We start from the raw sequence: 20584 nt of genomic DNA, 5'->3' as shown, positions 1-20584 counted from the left end.
AGAGTCCCCAGGGTTGGAACTACCCTGGGCCCCTTCCTGGATGGTGACTCCACTGGACAGGCAGGGCTGGTGGGGTGATGCCCGTGTGGGTAGGTGCCCCTTCAGCTCTGGGGACAAGAGGTGGGGGAACTGCAGGGAGGAGACCCACCCTACCTGTGTCCATAGCCAGCAGGGCTTGCACCTCCCGGACACGGGCCGCCAGCTGCTCCTTCCTGGCCCGGGCATCGCGGAGCTGGGTCCCAGTGTTCTGGAGGGTGGCCCGCGCTGTGGGAAAGACGGCTTCAATCCTGAGGAGCCCCCGCCCACACAGTACAGGCACAGCCACTTGAGTCCTCCTGACCAGGGAGTGCTAAGGCTCACACACACACAGTCAGAGGGAGACACCTGGACACAAGGGCCATCGGCTTGGGGGAAAGCACTGCACCCCAAATCTCAGAGCAGCCTCCTAGGCCCACAGCAAATGCAACCGTCCCATTTTATAGGTGAAACAATGGAGACTCAGAAAAGCTAAGCCGCTGCGCATGGCCACCAGCACCCTGAGGTGTTCACAGCAGAGGGTGCATACACACACCCCCACCTAGCCCATGGCCTGGCACACACATGACCCTCAGCCAGGACAGCAGAACCATCAGCTGGTTCTCGTGTCCTCTCCCCAGGCCCTCCCATGTCCTGGGGTCCTGTCACAAAGTCAGGGTGGGCAGGCCTCTGCAGGGCTCCAGGAGTGGACTTGCCGGGGCGGTGGGGAAAATTCACACCCATGGCAGCTGCCATCCTGACTCTCACAGTGACAATCCACGAACCCCCACACAACAGAGCTGGAGGGCAAGAGTCCCACAGAGCCGGGATGCCCCTTGGGACATGACACTCACCAAGGTCCAGTCTCCGCTGCTCCCCCAGGACGGCCTCCTCCAGGGCACTGCTGTTAGCCAGCAGCTCCCGGGCCCGGGGTGCCAGGCCCCGCTGCACCACCATCTGCAGACGCGGGGATAGGATGTGGTTTAGCCCTGCCCAGAGGGGCTGCCAGGAACAGGGGCTGCAGCCAGGGCTGCAGGGGGGGGGTGGGGGTGTGGGAGGGTCAGGGCCTTACCGCCCACGTGTGGTTCGCCTGCTGCCGGGCCTGGTCAGCAGCGCCCTCGGCAGCCTGCACGGCTTGCAGAATGCTGCTATAGGCGTTGGCAGCCTCAATGGCCCTCTGGATAAAGCGGTCCTGGTTGACTCCTTGGATGATGCTGTAAGGGGAGGCCGGGGAAGGTCCGAGGCTGGAGTGGGGGCTCAGCCCAGCTCACTGGCCTCCCCATCACAGCTGCTGGGCCTGCCTGCCTGCTGGGCCCAGACTCCCGGCCTGACTCCCGGCCTAGGTCATGACCTTCCACCGCCCAGTGTACCTTTCCTGCTCCTGTCTGCAAACCTGGGCCCCAACTTCTGCCCAGCCCTGCAGGAACAATGCCTACTCCATCTAAGAGCTCTCGCAAACCAGCTCTGCCCCACCCATCCTGTTTGGGTCCCATACCTGGAAAGGTTGAGCGCCAGCTGGTCCAGCTGCCACGCGTGGGCCTCGGCGGCCTCTACCAGTTCTAGTTTGCTGCTCGCTGGGGAGAAGGCATGCATCTTCTCAAGCAGCGGTGTCCGGGCGCCGTCCAGGCTGGCAGCAAGGTGCTCATACTCCTGGGGTGAGGGGTATGTAAGGGGGGACCCTCGTCCCCATCCCTGCTCACTCAAACCTCATCTGGGTGTGCCCGCCCCCACTGAGTATGCAGCCCTTGGGGAGGGGGGTGCTCACCTCCCTGGCCTGGTCCATGCCACGCAGAAGCTCAGAGACCCGGGCCAGGGTGTCTCTGGCAGCCTGCAGAGTAGCCCCCAGAGTGGCATTGTCCCCGGACAGCTCCTGCTTCCGTTGCTGGAGATGATAGAGAGAGCGTGGGAGGTAACAGAATAGAGGTGAGGTGGGAAAGTAAAGGGGTGGGGGTGACGGGGTGAAGAGTCCAAGGGGGCAGGGAGGAGGAGGGGCGGGGCCAGCTCTCTACCAGGGCTTCCTCTAGGCGCTCCTGGTTGCGGCTGTTGAGCTCCTCTGCCTCCCGTGTGGTGCCCACTGCCCGGTTCAGGGCCTCCCGCAGGTCCATGAGTCCAGCCTCATACTGGGCCAGCCGGTCTCGGGTGTGTGTGACCAGCGCCTGGTTTCTCTCCCAGCGTCTGGTCAGCTGCTCCTGCACACGGTCCAGCACTGGCAAGGCCCAGTGTAGGAACGGTCACTCGGGCAGTGCCCCCTAGTGCCTGCCAGCCCCCATCCGCCCTGCCAAGCTGATGGGATGCCAGTCTGGGCTGGCCTCAGCCCCAGGGCCCTCCCTACTCTGCCCTGTTGGGTGGACCCCACTCACATCGCTGGGCCTCCCTCAGCTCGGCCTCAGCAGCTGCTCGTGGAACCCCCAGGTCACGTGCTCGTATCTCCTGGAGCAGCCGTTCCACTTCGGCCAGCACCCGGCGCAGTTGCTCACCCGATGGGACTGAGGCATTGGCCGGTGCCAGGCGGTCCGTCTGGGACTCTAGCTCTGTGGGGGTTTGGGGAATGAACGGGCTGTCAGGGCCCAGGGCTAGCCCGCTGCCAAGCAGACCTCTGCCCACTAGCTTCCATCCAGAAGCCCCTGGCTAAGCCTCTTCAGACACCCCACACATGAGCTGGCAGGCCCTGGACAGAGATCCTGCTCTAGGCCACGACTCTGAGGCCCGCCTGGCCTCTGGCCCATGTCCCCTTGCCTCCTGCAACCCCCACAGCAATACCCCCACCACTCCCTTTGCTCAGCCCACTCCTTGGGCCCCTGGTTTAACCATCTCTCCTCCCAGCCCAGCGCTCAGTTGCAATTTCATCTCCTTCTAGACCCTGGCATGGGCCTGGTCCCTTCTGATCTCTTCTTGTAACACGTGTCAGGTTGTAACTAAGGCTCACCCACTTTTCCCACTTCGCAGGTGGTCCCTGCCCAGCCCTCTTGTTCTGGCCACGTGGGCTGCCCCTTTCCCCTCCCTACTCGGACCTGCTGTTTCTGTGACCAGGGCACCATCTCCCTGTCTAAACACCCCAAAGTGTGTTTAAGGCCAAGCCCGCAGAGGCACACCCGCTGCCCTCAGCTCGGAATATCACTCTGCTCAACTCTCCCCACCCGCCCAGCTGGGCCAGCGCCTACCACTCAGGGCAAGGTCCACAGCCCGGATGGCTGCCAGCAGCGTCTGTGCCCGGCCCAGCGTGGCCTCGGTGCTGTCCAGTAGTTGGCCAGCCTGGGCTCGGGCTCTGGTGGCCTGTGGACAAAGTGCCCCATCAGGCCTCAGCCCCTGCTGGCTGGGGAAAGCCTAGGAGCCTGGGGAGGGACCTTGAGCCTGAGCCGAAGGTCAGGAGTGATTCTGGATGGTTTGGAGCCTGAGGAGAGAGACCTCTCAGGGAGGGTTCTGCTGAGAGGGAGTGGGGGCTTCTCTGGAGGAGGAGTGTTCCAAGGGGTTCTAGGGCGGGAGTCCCCAGGGGCCTGCCTGGCCATCCAGATGCTGAGTGTCCTGCCCGAGGCTTGAGGTCTGTCGTTCCAGTGCCTCCAGCTGCTGTGTGGTCTCATAATGGGGGCCTGGGGGGCTCCGGAGCTGGTTCTGGGGGAGAAGAAGGTGAGCCTGTGACCCAGGACGGATAGGCTGGGGGCCAGGAGAGGGTGCCTGGGGGTCGGGCAGGGCAGTACCTGCAGGTCGGTGATGGAGGCGTTCAGCCTGTGCAGCCTGGCCCAGGCCACAGAGCTGGCATTGATGCCACTCAGCTGCTCCCGGATGGCAGGGAGGAGGGCACCGGCCCGCTCCAGGTCGTCCAGGAGAAGGACCACACAGTGGTCACACACTGCAGGCAGGGGGCAGGTGGGTGCGGGGTGAAGGGGGCAGGGAGGGCAGGGGCATCAGCATGGTAGAGATGGTCACTGGAGCTCACAGAGATATAACAGGGGTACTGAGCTGGGCTGAGGGTGATGAGGTGAGTTGGGGGTCAGAGGTTAGCATGAGGGTCTCAGGATCAACAGGAGGACAGTTATGGGGTCTCAGAAAACAAAAGCAGAGCTAGGGCCAGGGGGCTGCTCTGGAAGTCGAGATGAATGTCAGGGTCACCAGGTCAGGAGGGGGCTGGGACCTGCACTGCCCCAGGGCAGGGTGAGCCAGGTGTGTTTCAGTGGCCAAGGCAGTGGGCAGGGCAGGGACGCACCTTCACAGTGCACGCCGTGGCCCCCAGGTCCTCCTGGCACAGGCACCTGGTGCTGGTGGCTGCAGGTCTCACAGCGTTCCCCACCGAGCCCAGGAGGGCACGTGCAGCGGCCCGTGTGCAGGTCACAGTGTCCCCCCTGGCACTGGCAGCCTTGGGTGGGAGGGGCAGGAGAGGCGGGGTGAGTAGCTGGCTGAGGACCCTGGGGGTACTCGCCACCCCAAGGTACCCCGCCTGCTCGCACTCACGCCTGCAGCCCTGCTCGGGGAGCCCCCAGTGGCCGGGGGCACACTCGCGACACTGGGGTCCCCCAGTCCCTGGCCGGCAGTGGCACTGCCCACTTTGGGGGTGGCACTCGGAACTCTCGGCGGCTGGTCCACAGGCGCATGGGCGGCAGCCCTCGCAGCCCTCGAAGCCAAAGTGTCCTTCCTGGGGGCACAGACTGCAGTCACGGCTCTGCCCAGCCCTCAAAATTCACCTTCCTTCAGCCCTGGAGCCATGAGGCCCCACCCACACAAAGCCCCGCCCCTATCACCCTGAGCCCCACCCACAAACTCCCCCCCCCCCTACCGAGCCCCGCCCCTACATCAAGGTCCTGCCCCTCCCAGGCAGTGCTACCTGACAGCGGTCACAGCGCAGCCCAGTCACACCGGCCTTGCACAGGCAATGTCCACTGTGGGGGTCACAGGCCTCTGTCCCGCATGGGGAGCAGTCACACCCTGCAGAAAGTAACCCTGGGAAATCACCCCAGCTTCTTCCTAGCCCTCGGAAGCCCTTACTAGGCTCCTACTCCACATGCACCTTTTTCCTGCCCCAAAGGAAGCCCCCAGACGCTTACTTTTCACCACCTCCCTGCTCCATCCAGGTCCAGACCACACAGCTGCCTACTCACTGTCCCACTGTGCCCAACTTTGCTGCAGCCCAGGCTCAGCCCCCAGAGGAGCTCTTTGGGGAGCCCTGCCAGAGCCCTCCTGGGAACCCCCACCCTCAGGAGAGGCCAGAGTCTCCAAACAACCCCTGGCCCGGCCATGGGGGTGCCTGATCGTGAGCTCGGGGGGCCTGGTCAGGTCCGCACCATCCATGCTGGGCTCAGCCCAGGACACAGCCTGCTCGGGGGGGACACCCCTTGTCCCTGCCCTCCCCGCTTACGGGTGCAGTTGCCGGGCAGTAGGGCATTGCCATAGAAGCCAGGGGCACAGCTTTCACAGCGGGGCCCGGTGGTGTGGCGCAGGCAGCCGCGGCAGGTGCCTGTTAGGGGGTCGCAGTCGCTGAAGAGCATGTTGGGGTCACCGTTCCCACTACAGTCACAGGGCTGGCACGAGCTGCCCAGCACCAGGGGGTTCCCGAAGAAGCCGGGTGCGCACCTGGGGGGTGGCATGGTCAGTGGGTGGCAGTGGCTCAGGCACTCAGTGCCCTGGGCCCCTCAAACAGACCCTGCCCCCACTCAAGCACTGCCACCCAGCTCACCGCTCGCAAGAGGCCCCAGCGTAGCCGGGTTTGCAGAGACACTGGGTGCGGCCCCCTCTCAGGATGCAGCCTGTCGCGAAACTGCAAAGACGGAAGTGGTCATCACACACTGGCGTTCTCCAGGCAAGCACGTGGGTACTCAGGCCGGGCCAGGCACCAGGTGCTGGGGTCCCCACCTCATGGGCCCATCTGGCTGCACTGGCCTCCACAGAGGGCAGTGTTGATTCAACCAGGCGTGGGGGTAGTATTCCGTTCTGGGTCTATAAAGACTTTGGGCCACCAACCAACAGTCGGGACCCGGGATGGCTGGCCCAGCTTACTTGTTGGAGGGCACGGCCAGGGGGCAGGGGCAGCTGATGCAGGGGGCTGCAGGGTCCTCGGACCCAGTGCGCACGAAGCCGGCCTGGCAGCGCTCGCAGTGGTCACCCTCAGTGTTGTGCTGGCAGCCCTGGGCAGAGGGAACAGTTCAGCCCCCACAGTGGAGGCCTCACTCCCACCAGCTCCATCCCCAGCCATGCAGGGCCCGTGCCCAGGGCACCCACCCCTACCTAGACCTCAGCATACCCACAACCCTACTCTGTGCCTTTGGTGCCTGCTGCCCACCCCCCACAGGTCCCCACTCACTACACAGACGCCTGAGCCAGGGAGGCAGCGGTCTGAGTGGCCGTGGCACTGACAGGGGATGCAGCGACCCAGGAAGAGACCTTTGACGTCCCGGTAATAGCCAGGGGCACACTCCTGGAGTGGGTGGGCATTGGTGGTCAGAGAAGGAGGCAGGGCCAGCCTGATGTGGGGGCAGACCAGGGACCATACTCACAGGTCAGCCCTAGGGGTCCTGACCCTGACGGGCTGAAGGCGTGAAGTCAGAGCCCACAAAGCCACACAGAGGCCCTGGCTCAGGGCACCCCCACCCACCATTCTCCTCTAGACACTTCCAAGTGGGTGGAGGGATGGCCCACAGGTGAGATGGGGAGGAGGTGAAGCGGATGCTCTCTGGGTGAACTGTGGATGTAAGGGGAACTGGGCACTAAATGCGTGAAGACCAGCTAGGGCACACGGGGGCCGGCAGGGAGTAGCTGACGGTGGACGAGCAGATGGTCGAACAAGTAGCCGGCTCGGCCTGAGGCGGGAAGGCCGGCTGCTAGCAGGGTGATGCCCAGCAGGTATAAGAGGAGAAGTGGGGTGAGGTGGAGACAGAGGCCAAGTGTGGATGCCTGGGGACGTGCAGGCCGGGGTGGGGGACCACTTGGCCCTGGTGCCCACCTCCACTGCCTCACCTGGCACGAGTCCCCAAGGTAGTTGGCAGGGCACATGCATAGCTCCACATTGCTGGCTGGAGGCCCCCCACCCATCTCGCTGGCCACCTCCAGCGCCACCCTGCGCAGGGAGACGGCCGAGGAGGCCTGCGAGAAGAGGGCACGGATATGCAGCTGCTCCAGGCCAGCTAGCACCATCATGAGCTCCTCGCGGGACACAGTACTGTGGGTCTCCATGTGTCGGAAGTTCCCCTGCATAACCACGACAGGGCTCACTGTGGTGGCCACAAGAGGGCACAGCAGGAGCCCAAGACAGACCCTCCCGTGGGGGCGGGGGCACTCAGACCACAGGAGGCGTGGGTGGGGGACATGTTCAGGTGAGCGACTCCTGACCTGAGAGACAAAGGCTTAACTTAAAAACACTAACTACAAACACAAAAGCGGTCGATTTGAGCATACTGAAGGTAAGACTGTCTGTGACCCCAAAGGGATCTTAGAAAAAGACGCATGGGCTACAGATGGAGAGCAGACAGCACAGCTCTGAAGTCAGGACACAGGCTGAACATCAGGAATGACACAACCCCGCCAGAAAAGAAACAGGCAAAAAAGACAGGAGTGGGCAGTGTGCAGAGAGAACCACAAGGGCAGCGCATTGGAGGAGCTGACCCATCCTGCTCCTCGACGCTGTTCTACATCACAGGGAGCAGGCCCCGCAGCCCCGGGGACCAGGGACGACCGCTCACCTCCACCAGCTGCAGCGCCCCATGGTGAACATCGCCAGGCGCTGGGTACACCGGCTCCAAGAATGTGATGCTCATCTGGTTGCCCTGGGGAGGCACATGGGCGGATGAGGGCCAGGAAGCTGGCTGACCACAGTCTCGGCTTGGCTGCGCCCGCTGCCCACCCACCAAGATCCCCTGGTCGGCCACCTGTAGCACCACATCCGGCCTGCTCTCCATGGGGTTGAACACGTCCCCCCGCTGGGTCTCCGAGTGCAGTTCGTAGCGGAGGGTCCCGCCATAGGATGACACCTGGAGGCCAGATGGAGAGATGCGACTTGGCCAGACTCAGTCCAGGGGCCCGGAGTCAATGGCAGTGGTTCTGGGCACCCTGGGGCTGGGGGTACAGGCGGGGCCAGGCACCCTCACAGAGCCTCCTCCCTCCCTGCTTGCCCTCAGCCTCCAGAAGGCCCTGGATCCTCTCGAGGTGCCCTCCCAGGGGACACTCGGCTGCTCACCCGGTCCCCCAGGTAGGAGGGTGGGGCCTGCCAGTACAGCTCGGGGATGGCCTCGGGCACACGCTGCAGGTCTGCGCGAAGCATCAGCGCCTCCTGCCGCTCGTGGGGCACCACCTGCCGGTCACCACTCAGCAGCGTCCAGCCCTCCATGTCCACAAACTGTGGGGCACAGAGATGTGTCACACAGGCTCATGTCCAACATCCACGCGGGCTGATGTGTCCCTGCCTGCCTGCCCACACACCTCACGACGGGCATACGTCGAGCTCCGGCAGCGGTCAGTGGCCCCGAAGCAGAAGCAGCGGGTGCAGCCTTTGGGGTTGGCAGCATCCAGTGAGAATGTCCCCAGGCGGCACTGGTCACACCTCGGGCCCTGCACGTTCTCCTGAGGGTGGGAGGGCACGGTAGGGCAGTCAGCCACGTGTAGGGGGTCCAGCCAGTGTTGCCTGTCACCCTGCAACTGAGCTGGCTGTCCCAAAGTGTTCCAGGAGGCCCCAGCCTCCCAGAGAGGATGAACTTCAGCTGACAAAGCAAGATGAGGGATGGGGTGGGGAGCGGGCCGGGCCGGTGGACCCCTCACCTTGCAGTAGCACTGGCCTGTGAGGGGGTCACACGTGCCGGGCGCAGAGCCTGCCTCATGGCAGTCACAGGGGCGGCAGCTGGGGAAGCCGTGGAACCCCGGAGCACAGGTGTCACAGCGGCGTCCGGCCACGTTGGGTCTGCACCTGCCATGAGAGGTCAGGAGCTGGCTGGGCCTCCTTCCACCTGCCCTTTATGTTGAGACGGGACCAGAGGTGTCCCCCCACCATGGTGATGACCCCCCAAGAGCCAGAGGAGAGGGCGCTGCTGAGCCCCAGGAGACCCTGCCAGGCGGGGATGGGGTCAGGGCTTGCGGGCAGGGGACCCAGGACTGCTCCAAGGCCACAGAGACCCCCAGCACATGCACTCACTTGCACTGGCCACTGTCCGCATCGCAGGTGGGGTCCATGAGCTCCTGGACACCGGGCCCCGAGCAGTTACACTCCTCACAGCCCACCAGGGGGTGGCAGCCAAAGGTCTGGGGCTGGCAGACGAGGCAGTCGGGCGGGATGGTGCGCGGGGGGCAGATGCACTGGCCTGTGAGCTCATCACAGAGGCGGCCGCTGCAGTCACAGGCTGTGGGTGCAGGCACAGCCCCCGGTCAGAAGGCCCGATGGTGGCCCTGGGGGCATTGAACATGGGGCGGGGAGCGAGGCCACCCTACACCAGCCTGGATCCACCCACTCCGGGCCCCAACTCCCAGGCAGCTCCTCTGACGTGAGGTCAGGTGCTCAAAACTGCTATCCGGTCCCCAGGACCTTCCGGACAACAGGAGGGGCAGCACGAGTCCACCAGCTCCAGAACATTCTCCTGACCACTATTGCCTGGCGGGCACCCCTGAGCACTCCCGGGACTGGGGTACTCACGCCTGCAACTGGGGAAGCCCCAGTAGCCGGTGGCACAGCGGGAGCAGTCGCGGCCGATGACATGGGCACGGCAGGGACACTGGCCCCCAAAAGGCTCGCATGTGGGGCTCATGGCGCCCACCTCGTGGCAGCCGCACGGCCGAGCCCCGTTGTTGTAAAAGAGTGAGAGGGAGGTGGCAGCACTGCGGCAGAAGGCGGATGAGCTGGAGGGGCTGGGAGAGGGGTGGGGGTGAGGCCAGCTGTCAGCCAGCTACACCCCTGCACAGCCCCACCCCCAGCCCCGAGCCCAGCCCACCTGATGTGGTAACCGTGGGTGGCGCACTGGCTGATGAAGTCGTAGGACTTGTCCAAGGGCTCCTCCCGCAGGTAGCTGGAGCTATAGGCTTCCTCGGGGACCACCAGCACGTACTCCTAGGGCATCAAGGCCCAGTCACCTCCTGTGGGCCCAGCGCTTCTCTCCCGCAGGCCAGCATCCGGCCGGATAGAATCATACCCTGTCCTGGGCCCTAGCGAGGCTGCCAGGTTATGGGTCCCTCCCTTGGCCACTCAGAGGGGAGGCCGGCCTTTGCTGCCAAACAGAAGCTCAGGAACAGGTCGTGAAGAGGCAATTGGGCTCCTGGTGCCCCCATCCCTTTCTGCCAGACACCCCCGTCTCCTTCCAGGCCTCCTCCTCCAAGAAGGCCACTCTGACCAGCAGGGCCCCCAGGAGCTGGTGGGAGTTATGGACCCCAGGGCCTCTCAAGATGGGCCTGGAGGTCCCTAGACCCTGCTGCCCTGGCACTGGGCTCAGAGTCGCCTGTAAAGACTAGGGGACACGCCCTGGCAGGGTAACCTCTAATGGTATGATGGGTGGAGGACAGACACCAGCCTCCAACTCACCAGCCAGAGCCACCGGCCCTCAGGCACACGCACGGTCACAGTGAGTTCGCCGTCAGTCACGTCCAGGATGGCCCGGCCCTCGCACACCACCAGTGTGCGGCAGCCATAGCCATGCGGGCAGAAGCTGGCATTGGCGTGGCCTGGAGGCGAGAAACAGTAAGTCAACATCCACCACATGCAGACCGCCCCTGCCCCACAGCTCGTCCCAGGGACCCCTGCCGTCGCCCCGGAGGCGCGTGTCCCTGTGGACTGTACATCTGTGAACATGCCATGGATGTGTGACCCGTCCAGAGGCCCACAAGGCCTGGCACACTCATGCAACATGAATTGGCCATGGTCATGTACATGGGCTGGTGAGATGCAGGTCTCTGGGCCCCAGAGAGCAGAAGGGAACAAATACATATGGACATGTGTCCCCAGGGAGCCCTCAGTCACCCTGGCATGTGGTGGGGGAGTTCTGAGTTACCACACAGACATGAGGGGCAGGGGCTGCCACCTGCCATGGGCTGGGGCACCCCGTTTGAGAGCCAAGGGCAGGACAAGGTGTGTGGCTCTGTCACTCACAGCCAGGGGATGGGCCCCGCTTTGTGGCCACGTGAGCTGTGGACCCAGCTGCACCCCATCCACGTCCTCCGTGGGCCGTGTGGACTAGACCCCTGACAGCCCTCTCACCCAGGGGTCCACCCTCTCTGCTCACCCTGCCAGACGCGGCCCCCATTGATGAGGACCTCCACAGCAAAGGTCGGGTGGGCGGGCTGGTAGCCGTGCAGCAGGAAGGCGTAGCGGCCCAGGGCGGGCACATGGGTGGTGAAGACCACAGTGCCCTGCAGGGAGAGGCTCCGGTGAGCCCACACCAGGAGGGGCAGGGTGCCCACGAGGCTGTGAGTCCTGGCCGGGCCCTCACCTGGGGGTGGCGCAGCAGCGTGGGCTCCGCGTCGGGGTCCGCGGCAGTGGGGGGCCGGGGCTGGGGCCCAGGTGGGGGTGCACCCGGTGTTAGCTCCTGCGAGCGGGTCAGCGGGAGGCCGGGTGGCAGCGGCAGCACCTGGCAGTCTCTGAGGAGCACGGGCTGAGGCGGCTTCGGGAAGCGGGAGGGCACGCAGGCAGCACTGGGGCAGGGGATACACCAGTGAGCTCCTGTGTCCCCGCCACCACCCTGCCGCCCCCGCCAGGCCCCCAGCCCCACTACCTGCTGGGGCTGAAGGCACCGTGACTGCTGATGCAGTGGACTCGGGGCTCCACGAACTCTGAGCTGAAGGTGTCCGTGGGTACCAGGGTGACGCTGTGCTGTGGGCAGCAGACGGTGTGGGTGTGAAGGCAGGTGAAGCCCAGCCACACCTGCCTAGGCTGGTCCGGCTCTTGGCACTGAGTCCCTGATCCCCATTCAGCCTGCTTCTCCTCCGGCTGCACAGACCCCAGCCCTCGACCAAGGTTTCTGGGCCCTGGAGTGCCTTCCAGCCCCACCCAACCCCAGGCCACACCTCCTCTTCCTGCGCCCTCCCCACCATCCGTGGTCACAAGGCAGGACCCAGCCCAGGCAGGTGCTCTGCAAGCCAGGGCTCGTGAGCAGCCGTCTCCACCCTGTGCTGTCCCCAAGGTGTAGAAACACGTGTGACAAGTATGGTAAAACATGGCATCACAGTGTGTCTAGAAAAACCTTAACAGCAGAGACAGAAGACTGCGAGACTACAGCGACAGCTCAGGCCACCCCAACACAGCGTCGGCAGAAAAGACAGCACACCCATGTGACTCCCGTTATGGCAGGTTCCAGAACAGGCACACTAGGCGGCACAGCCAGTGTCCAGGGTGACCACACGAGGGGCCAAGGGGCATCTGGGGTGCGGCCGCTTGCCTCCTGGCCTGGGTACTGCAGGAGAATGGTGCTTGGGTGGTGGGTATAGCTCCATGGGAAGTTTACAGTGACCCAGCCCAGGACTGCAGGGCTGTGTGTGTGAGGAAGGAATCACAGGGGTTCCAGCATCAAAAACTTAGGAGGAAGCTATGTGACATGAGTCACTCAGCAACGTGGAAGAGACACGCAGACTCTGGAAGGAGGAATGAGACACGGCAGATGGGGTGTGGGACTGTGGTTTTCGTTGCAAGTCTTTTCAATATTTGAAGCTTTTATAAAACCTGCACATGTTACTCTGATAAAACTTTTAAAGGCCTAGGGAAATGTAATGATGAAACTGTGTAATACTCTGATGAGAAAAATGTCATCTGTTTCATCACTTACTGAACAAACATGTATGCTTGGTTCTGGGCATCAAACTAAGGGTTAACACTGCACGGAGTTTAGTGATGCAGAACAGGCCTGCAAACCCGAGTTAACCTTGGGATTTAGTTTCCAACTCTGTGAGGAGGACACAGAAGCAAGTTACTTCGATGCTAGTGAGTCCCAAGCTTTAGGACCTAAGACGGTCACATGCTGTGGCATTTTTGTAAATTATACCAAAAAGCGGCCTTGCATTAAGATTGTTCTTTCTGGTCTTCCCTAGTGGCTCAGTGGTAACGAATCCGCTTGCCACTGCAGGAGACACAGGTTGGACCCCTGATTTGGAGAGATTCCCACATGCTGTGGGGCAACTAAGCCCGTGTACACAACTACTGAGACCATGCTCCGCAACTACTGAAGCGAAGCCCACACCCCCTGGAGCCCGTGCTCTGCAACGAGAGAAGCCGCTGCAGTGCGAAGTCCACGTGCCGCAACAAGAGTAGCCCCCGATCGCAGCAACTCGAGAAAGCCAGCACAGCCAAAAATAAATTAAAAATTTAGAAAGGTATTTCTTTCTACCCTGGCTCCAATGCATCACAGTTCCCCTTAACTGACTATGGGCATTCTTTATAAATAAACACACGTTTCATACCCACAGGAAAAAACTTGCAAGGGAGGGGTTCTGGAAGAACCTGGACTCAGCACAAGCTGAGGGCGGTGCCTGTGATGGGCACCCAGGCTCACCACACTCTACTTCTGCGCATGTTTAAATCTTTGCAAAGACAGAGCCCTGCAGTGGGGTTCTGGGGCCCATGCAGGCAAGGGGTCGGGGTCTTACCAGGAAGAACCGTGCCTGCTCGGCTGTGAGCCGGATGCTGGCCTCTGTGTCCAGGTGGAAGATGGCCAGGTGGCGCTGGGCGTCCAGGGCAGTGCCTCGGCACAGGGTGCTGGGGGTGGGCAGGGGTGGTTAGTGGGTAGGGCAGCTGGGGTCCCGAACCCAGCCCCAGCGCCCCCCATACCCTGGGCTTGTACCCTCTACCCACTCCCTACACACCTGTATGAGCAGGGGTGGAGGGTCAGCACCCCCTGCTGGGGGGCCCTCTGGGGGGTGTGCACTGCCACATCCACCTCCTGGCGGGCGTCCTCGTTGGCATACTCCACCACCAGGGCATAGGGGCCTGGCTGCGGCACTGCCACCTGAAGCTGGACGTCCACCTGGAGGGACAGGGCGATGTGAGGCCCCACCCCAGGCCCCCTCCAAGAGAACAGGGTGCTCCTAAACACGGCCCTTCCCATCCTCTGTGCCCAGAGCCTCGTCCTCCCGTCTCAGGGCCTGTGTGCCCACCACTCCTGCTGCTGGAGGCACTCCTCCTGTGGCCACTCGACCTTCCAACCTCTGCTCACTCTGAGCCTCCCCTGCCCATCGTGGCCCACCAGCCTCATCACTGCAGAGTGTCTGGTGCCTGAAGTGAACCAATGACCTGCCACCCCCTCATGATAAGCTGGAGTGCTGGGCCACCCTCACCCCATTTACAGCTGAGGCCCCAGGCACTGACTCTCAAGGTCAAAGTCCTAAAGGCAGCAAGCGCTGCCTGAGCCGCTAACTGTGCCATGCCTGCATCACTTCTGCCCTGCACCCATGTCCCTTCTGCAACACGGACCCCCATCCTCCAGACCAAAGGCACGCCTCCCCAGGGCTTGATCCTATTTGTCCCCAAGGGGCCCCGGGGACACGCACATCAGTGCCCCAGCAGACAACAAGCGGCGGGTGCGCGGGGCTGAGTTGCTCTGTGGGGCAGGGCCGGGGTAGGCTGTTGTCATGGCGACACAGGGCCTCGGGCCCAGCGGCGGAGGGGAAGCCATCCAGGGGTAGGTGGGTGTAGAGGAGGCAGCTGGTTGGGGACACACAGTCTGGTCAGCACAGGGCAGGTGGCCTGGGCACTGGGAGGGGCAGGTCCCCCCCAGCCCTGCCAGACTGGCCCTCACTTGTCTCCAGAGCGCTGGGCGTCTGGCCGGAACGTGCAGGGCTCAGTCACTCTCAGCTGCAGCAGGGCTGCCTCATAGTAGGCGCTAGGCAGCAGAACCACATAGTCCTTGTGGGGAGGGGGGAGGTTAGGTGGTATGGCCCCTGCCCCGGGCCCCACCCCAACCCTCTCAGCCCTGCCTCACCAGGAGCACCCCCTCGGCCTCCACGAGCAGGGCCCAGGCGCCAGGGTTCAGCACGAAGGGCTCCCCCAGGCCCCTCTGGGGCACGGTGACAAAGGCAGGCTCGGTGCTGGGCGGGAAGGCCACGGGCTGGCTCTGCTCTGTGCCTGGGGGTGGGGACAGTGGGCTTTCTGGATGCAGGGATGAGACGGCCACTCCAGGCTGCAGTCACCAGCCCCCCAGGGTCAGGAGGACGGGCCTGGCCTCCCCACCCATGCATGGGGATGTGGTGGGAGCTGGGTGGTGGGGGAGCAGCCCCAGCACTCACAGTTGGGACACGTGGTGAACTTGTCCTGGTCTCGCATGGAAACCCGCCCGCTCACACTCGTGGGCCCGCGGTTGACGTAACGGAAGACGAGCCGGAAGAGGTCGGGGGAGGTCAGGTTCAGCTGTGCCACGATCCTGGGCTGCAGTGGGGTTGGGGGCACGGAAAGTTGGGGCGCCCTCCTGGTCATGCTCAGCCGACACCCATGAGCTCAGGGGCCCGCCCGCCCTCTGCCAGCCATCATGCCAGGAACACAGAGCCCGCACCTGGATGGGTGTCATCTGTGCATAGCCTCTCCAGCTGAAGTTCTCGAACTCCAGGGGGTTGAAGCCGAAGCGCACAGCGTGGCCCTCAGGCGTGGCCGCCTCCTCGAGCTCCAGGCGCAGGTGGTGCAAGTCAGGGAGATAGTGGTCCTGAGCAGGCCTGGCCACAGCAGGGGCAGTCAGGGCGGGACAGGTACTGGCCCTGCACCGCACACCGGGGTCCCCAGGGAGAAGCCTGTGGACAAACTGCTGCCCCAGCCCACACCCCCAGCCCAGCTGGGGCGGGGTACCCACTCGCTGCAGGTGGAGCCCTGGGTGTTGGGGCGGCACATGCAGGCACCCGTCCTCAGCTCACAGCTCTGCCCCAGCGCTCCGCCAACATCACACCGGCAGCCTGCAATGGGGGAGTGAGTGAGTGAGGCCCAGCCCCACGGTCTCCATGCTCCTCCCGCAGCCCGCGGCTCAGGACTCTGCTTCGTCCACCCTCCATCAAGGGTGACCCAGGCTGAGAGGACGAGTGTTACTGCCACCAGGAGCTGCCCGGGGCTCTGGACAGCAGAGGGTCAGGATTTAGGGCAAGGGCCCTGGGATTGGTGAGTGACGCCTGCCAGGGCATGGGATGGAGGGAGAAGAAGGGGTTAAATCCGCACCCCCTCCACACCAGCACAGGTCTGGCCAGGTACCCAGAGTGGCTCAGCGAGTGCCATGTGACACCCAGGCCCTGGCTGCCCTTGTCCCATGTGTCCCTCCCTGGGCCTCAGCCTCTCCGGGACGTGGTCCAAGGGCCAAGCAGTGGGCCTTACTGCGGCAGCCGAAGTAGTCAGCCTGGTCCAGCCCGAAGAAGCCGTCCTTGCAGGCCGCGCAGGTCTGGCCACACACGTGGGGCTTGCAGAAGCACTGGCCGTTGCCCTGGAGGCCGAGGGAGAAGCTGGGACCAGGCCTGGGAGGGTCCCTACACTCTGTTCCCATGGCCCCCGGCACCTCTGCCCTCAGACTCACCAGTTGGCACTGGGCAGCCCCACCCAGCGTGCCCCTGGGATCACAGTTGCAGCCTGGGGGAGAGGCAGAGCAGGGCTGAGAGCTGGGCGAGGGCAGGAGGGCAGGACTCCATCCCCACCCTGGTCACTGTGGAGCCAGCCTTCCCCTCTGCAGGGTCTCCCCCAGCACCCCAACACCACTCCAGGCAGACTCACGGGTACAGCCCTCAGGGTTGCTAGGACTCAGCCCCCAGAATCCAGGTTTACAGCGGTCGCAGCTTGGCCCCTCCACGTGAGCCCGGCACGTACAGGGGGCCTGTGCCTGGGAGACGATGAGACTGAGGGTCAGAGTAGGTCCTAGCCCTCCTAGCACAAACCCTCAGCCCTGGAGCCTGGCCCCATCTCGGGCATGACCCAGCCAGGGCACCAAAGGGGTTCTGAGGTTGCCATGGCAACTGAGCAGCAGGTGAGTGATCGTTTCTAGAAGTGAAGGCCTCAGCGCCAGAGGGCTGCCCCGGGCTCACCTCGGGAGGGACACGGTCAGCTGGGGCCAGGCCAGCAGGATGGCAGGAGCCAGCTGTGGAGAGAGGCCCAGGCCACCGTCATTACTCAGCCATCGACCCTGACGGCTGAGAGCTTCCCCAGGCCTGGCCAGGACCTGAGGCCCTGTGGGAGCCAGCACACATGCCTTTCACATGTATGAACAGGCCAGAAACCACGGGTGCCTTCTTGCCCTAGTCCCCCAAGCTGTGAGGGCATGTGCTCTCCCCCACCACACAGCTGTGAACACGCAATAAGCACACACTCGCACAAAGCACATAAACAAGCATGAATAGATGGACAGCACGTGACCACATGCACAACACATGGACACTCACGTGAACGCATGTGTGAACCGAGAGCACGCAGGGCACTGCAACAGTCGTGGGAACACGCAGCACATCCCCCCCCCCCGACACACACACACATGGGGCCAGCCCCACCTTCGCAATAGGGGAAGTTGTATGCACCAGGCACACACATGTCGCACCGCAGTCCTGTCACTCGCGGTCGGCAGCTGCACTGCCCACTGTGGGGATCGCAGGCTGCATGCAGGGAACCTTCAGGAGAGCAGTGGCAGGCTAGAGGAGGGGGAGGAGGGGGTGTCAGCACGTGGAGAGTATGCGTCCTCCCTTCCCTGCCCCACCCCCTCCCCCCACCAGGGCACTCACGGGCACAGTCAGGGAAGCCGTGGAAGCCGGGGCTGCACTCCTGGCAGGTGGCTCCCGCGTAGCCGGGACGGCAGCGGCACAGCCCGCCTGCCCCACACAGCTGGTCCACAGAGCCCCGGGGGTCACAGGCACAGGCTGCAGAGGACTTGGGGTCATGCCCTGGGCACCTGCGGTGGCCTCCCCCCAGCCCGGAGCTCCACCAAAGCCACCCACTCACCATGGCACTCGGGATAGCCGTGGTAGCCCAGGCGACAGCGGTCACAGTGGGGGCCATTGAACTCTGGCCGGCACAGGCAGCGGCCAGCGTCGTCACAACCCTCGGGGAGGGTCCCCACGGGGCTGCAGCCACACACTGCAGGCCGAGAGTGCACGGGCCCCTGAGCCGGCAGCCCAGACCCAGCCCCACTCCCGCCTGCCCGCTGGGGGTGCCGTACTCACGCTGGCAGAGGGGGAAGTGGAAGTAGCCGGGGGCACAACGGTCACATGCGGCCCCCTCGAAGCCTGTCCGGCACGTGCACTGGCCTGAGTCACGGTCACAGGTTCCGTCCACCACACCAGGGCTGGAGCACTGGCAGGCTGCAGAGAGGAGGAGGTCACAGAGGGGTCGGGCTCCTGGGCTCCGCGAGGGGATGCTGCTGGGCCAGGGCTGGACTCACGCTGGCAGCCTGGGCCATAGAAGCCGGGGGTGCAGAGCTCACAGTGGGTGCCCTGGAAGTTGGGTTTGCACACGCAGTGCCCCACCTGCGGGTCCTTCCGGCAGGCATTGCCCTGGGTCCCGGCAGCGCTACAGTCACAGTCTGGAGGGGGACAGGGGTGGGATGGGGGTCTCAGAGGCCCTGCAGCTGCCCCACTCAAAACCTCCCTTCTCCACAGACTCCTTTCCTTGCCTTTTGACACTGCACTCATGCACAGTGAAAAAGACTTTAAAAAGGCCAACAAAGGAAAGCGGATGTTTTAGGAAAACAGTGGCATGCAATGAAATCAGGAGCATTTTACACACATAATTAATTGTTTATAATGTAGACACCAAGTCAACTGCAGGTGTTGACATAACCAGAGAAAATGCAAAAGCAAAATCTTTAGAAGGCGGAAAGAAAATTCTACTCTTTATAAATAATTCTGGAAATTAGGAAGAAGGAAGAAAAAGTGTGCTAGATGTCTTAACTGATGCACAAAAAGGGGCTAATACTATTTTTGTTACTGACATAAAATAGATAATGGTTCATTGTTCAGTCGCTAAGTTGTGTCCAACTCTTTGCAACCCCATGAACTGCAGCATGCCAGGTTTTCTTGTCCTTCATTGTCTCTTGGAGTTTGCCCAAACTCATGTCCATTGAGTTGGTGATGCCATCCAACCATCTCATCCTCTGTTGCCCCATTCTCCTCTTGCCCTCAACCTTTCCCAGCACCAGGGTCTTTTCCGGTGAGTCAGCAATTTACATCAGATGGCCAAAGTACTGAAGCTTCAGCTTCAGCTTCAGTCCTTCCAATGAATATTCAGGGTTGATTTCCTTTAGGATTGACTACTTTGATCTCCTTGCTGTCAAGGACTCCCAAGAGTCTTCTCCAGCACCACAATTCAAAAGTATCAATTCTTCAGTGCTCAATCTTCTTTATGGTCCAATTCTCACAGCCGTACATGACTACTGGAAAAACCAGAGCTTTGACTATATGGACTTTGGTCAGCAAACACTGTCTAGGGTTGTCATAGATTTTCTTCCAAGGAGCAACTGTCTTTTAATTGTGTGACTGCAGTACAAAATAATGGTTCATTATTTGTCAAAACATAAAGACAACCTTGGCCCAAACCAGAAGATAGAAACAGAACTTGCAAACCCTCAGAGAAGAAAACGCAAACCAACCAAAATATGCTTTGCTGGTCAATCTAGTAAAAGTCAAAAAAGGAAAAATTTAAGCAGAATGAAAGAAATGATACAGTTGGGGCAGGGGCAAGCCCAAATAGCAGCCACAGTCCCTCCGCCAGGCCGCATCTCCTCTCACGAGACAAACCCAAAGGCATCGGTTTGACTCTTGAAGGAGAATCTGGTCACACCCTTTTGAAAGAATGCACCTTGAACCAAGGACTTGGACAAGAAATAACGAGCTTCCAGAAGGGAGAGCGTGGAGTATGGTGAGCCCAGGCACGAGCATTAATGGAGACAGGAAGGATGTTGTGTGTGGAAGAAAGGGACTTGCCCCCCAAGAGATGCTGAAAACCCAAAGCTCTAAGAGCAGGATAAACATGGTCCGGAGGTACTGAAAACTAAAACTATTGAAATTGGGAGGGAAATCTGGCCAAACCACCGTCAAAGAGAGAAAGACTGAATACACTGTTCCCAGAATGTGACAAAAACTAAGAACAGAGTGGGTTTAAACAGCATAATTAACATGTCCTTTAATAAACGTATGTGTACAAATCTATTCCCACAGAGAACACAAGTTCCTGTCAAACATTCTTGGACAATCTAAAAGGGGTCACATTCCAGGTGAGAAAGAAACCCTCAAAATCCAAAGACAAAAAGTAGACATTTTCAGGCTACCAAATCTGACCACGGTGCAGTAAAACAGAACAGAACCATCAAAAGAAGGGACAGAATGGAAATCTAACCACCTGGAATGGCAAACACAGGTCTAAACAACTCGGGTGAAAAGGAAAATGAAAACTGAAATGATACACAGTTTAAGAGGAACAGCAGGGAGAACACAGCATATCAACTCTGTGGGATACACCTAGCCCAAGCCACATTCTGAAGCAAATTCACAGCTTTACCCCTGGGTTTCTCAACCTTGGCACCAGTACCATTCTGCTTGGATGACTATTGTGGGGGTGGGTCTGTCCTGTGCTCTGCAGGAGATTCAGCGTCATGTCTGGCCCCTACCCACTAGATGACCGTGGCATCCCCCAGTTAGAATAACCAAAGATGTCTCCAGACATTTTCCTGCAGAATAAAATCAG

The 20584-nt window shown here is 61.9% G+C and overlaps 1 protein-coding gene across 1 annotated transcript in view; it reads right to left on the bottom strand.

The window, feature by feature from the left end:
• The window catches only part of LAMA5 (laminin subunit alpha 5), a 51647-nt gene that overhangs the window by 6247 nt on the left and 24816 nt on the right, over positions 1-20584 (bottom strand). Inside the window, exons 12-58 of the mRNA XM_061436976.1 lie at positions 18285-18425; positions 18067-18204; positions 17846-17980; positions 17629-17763; positions 17401-17538; positions 16942-16994; positions 16634-16739; positions 16440-16492; positions 16244-16349; positions 15735-15834; positions 15444-15600; positions 15181-15319; positions 14877-15019; positions 14694-14800; positions 14446-14599; positions 13762-13922; positions 13546-13654; positions 11682-11779; positions 11400-11601; positions 11193-11319; positions 10496-10635; positions 9912-10027; positions 9617-9828; positions 9122-9326; positions 8752-8896; positions 8416-8556; positions 8174-8332; positions 7866-7967; positions 7680-7763; positions 6958-7188; positions 6305-6418; positions 6001-6128; positions 5681-5761; positions 5363-5577; positions 4832-4932; positions 4462-4642; positions 4217-4366; positions 3711-3862; positions 3514-3624; positions 3177-3288; positions 2376-2546; positions 2025-2221; positions 1781-1897; positions 1511-1665; positions 1088-1229; positions 870-972; positions 154-264 (exon numbers count right to left, since the gene is read on the bottom strand). Coding sequence (XP_061292960.1) covers positions 154-264; positions 870-972; positions 1088-1229; positions 1511-1665; positions 1781-1897; positions 2025-2221; positions 2376-2546; positions 3177-3288; positions 3514-3624; positions 3711-3862; positions 4217-4366; positions 4462-4642; positions 4832-4932; positions 5363-5577; positions 5681-5761; positions 6001-6128; positions 6305-6418; positions 6958-7188; positions 7680-7763; positions 7866-7967; positions 8174-8332; positions 8416-8556; positions 8752-8896; positions 9122-9326; positions 9617-9828; positions 9912-10027; positions 10496-10635; positions 11193-11319; positions 11400-11601; positions 11682-11779; positions 13546-13654; positions 13762-13922; positions 14446-14599; positions 14694-14800; positions 14877-15019; positions 15181-15319; positions 15444-15600; positions 15735-15834; positions 16244-16349; positions 16440-16492; positions 16634-16739; positions 16942-16994; positions 17401-17538; positions 17629-17763; positions 17846-17980; positions 18067-18204; positions 18285-18425 — 6378 coding nt within the window. The remainder of the gene's footprint in view (positions 1-153; positions 265-869; positions 973-1087; positions 1230-1510; positions 1666-1780; positions 1898-2024; positions 2222-2375; positions 2547-3176; positions 3289-3513; positions 3625-3710; positions 3863-4216; positions 4367-4461; positions 4643-4831; positions 4933-5362; positions 5578-5680; positions 5762-6000; positions 6129-6304; positions 6419-6957; positions 7189-7679; positions 7764-7865; positions 7968-8173; positions 8333-8415; positions 8557-8751; positions 8897-9121; positions 9327-9616; positions 9829-9911; positions 10028-10495; positions 10636-11192; positions 11320-11399; positions 11602-11681; positions 11780-13545; positions 13655-13761; positions 13923-14445; positions 14600-14693; positions 14801-14876; positions 15020-15180; positions 15320-15443; positions 15601-15734; positions 15835-16243; positions 16350-16439; positions 16493-16633; positions 16740-16941; positions 16995-17400; positions 17539-17628; positions 17764-17845; positions 17981-18066; positions 18205-18284; positions 18426-20584) is intronic.

This window comes from Bos javanicus, chromosome 13 (assembly GCF_032452875.1).
Source record: "Bos javanicus breed banteng chromosome 13, ARS-OSU_banteng_1.0, whole genome shotgun sequence".
NCBI classification, from domain to species: Eukaryota; Metazoa; Chordata; class Mammalia; order Artiodactyla; family Bovidae; genus Bos; species Bos javanicus.
This window is presented reverse-complemented; position numbering and strand designations above follow the sequence as displayed.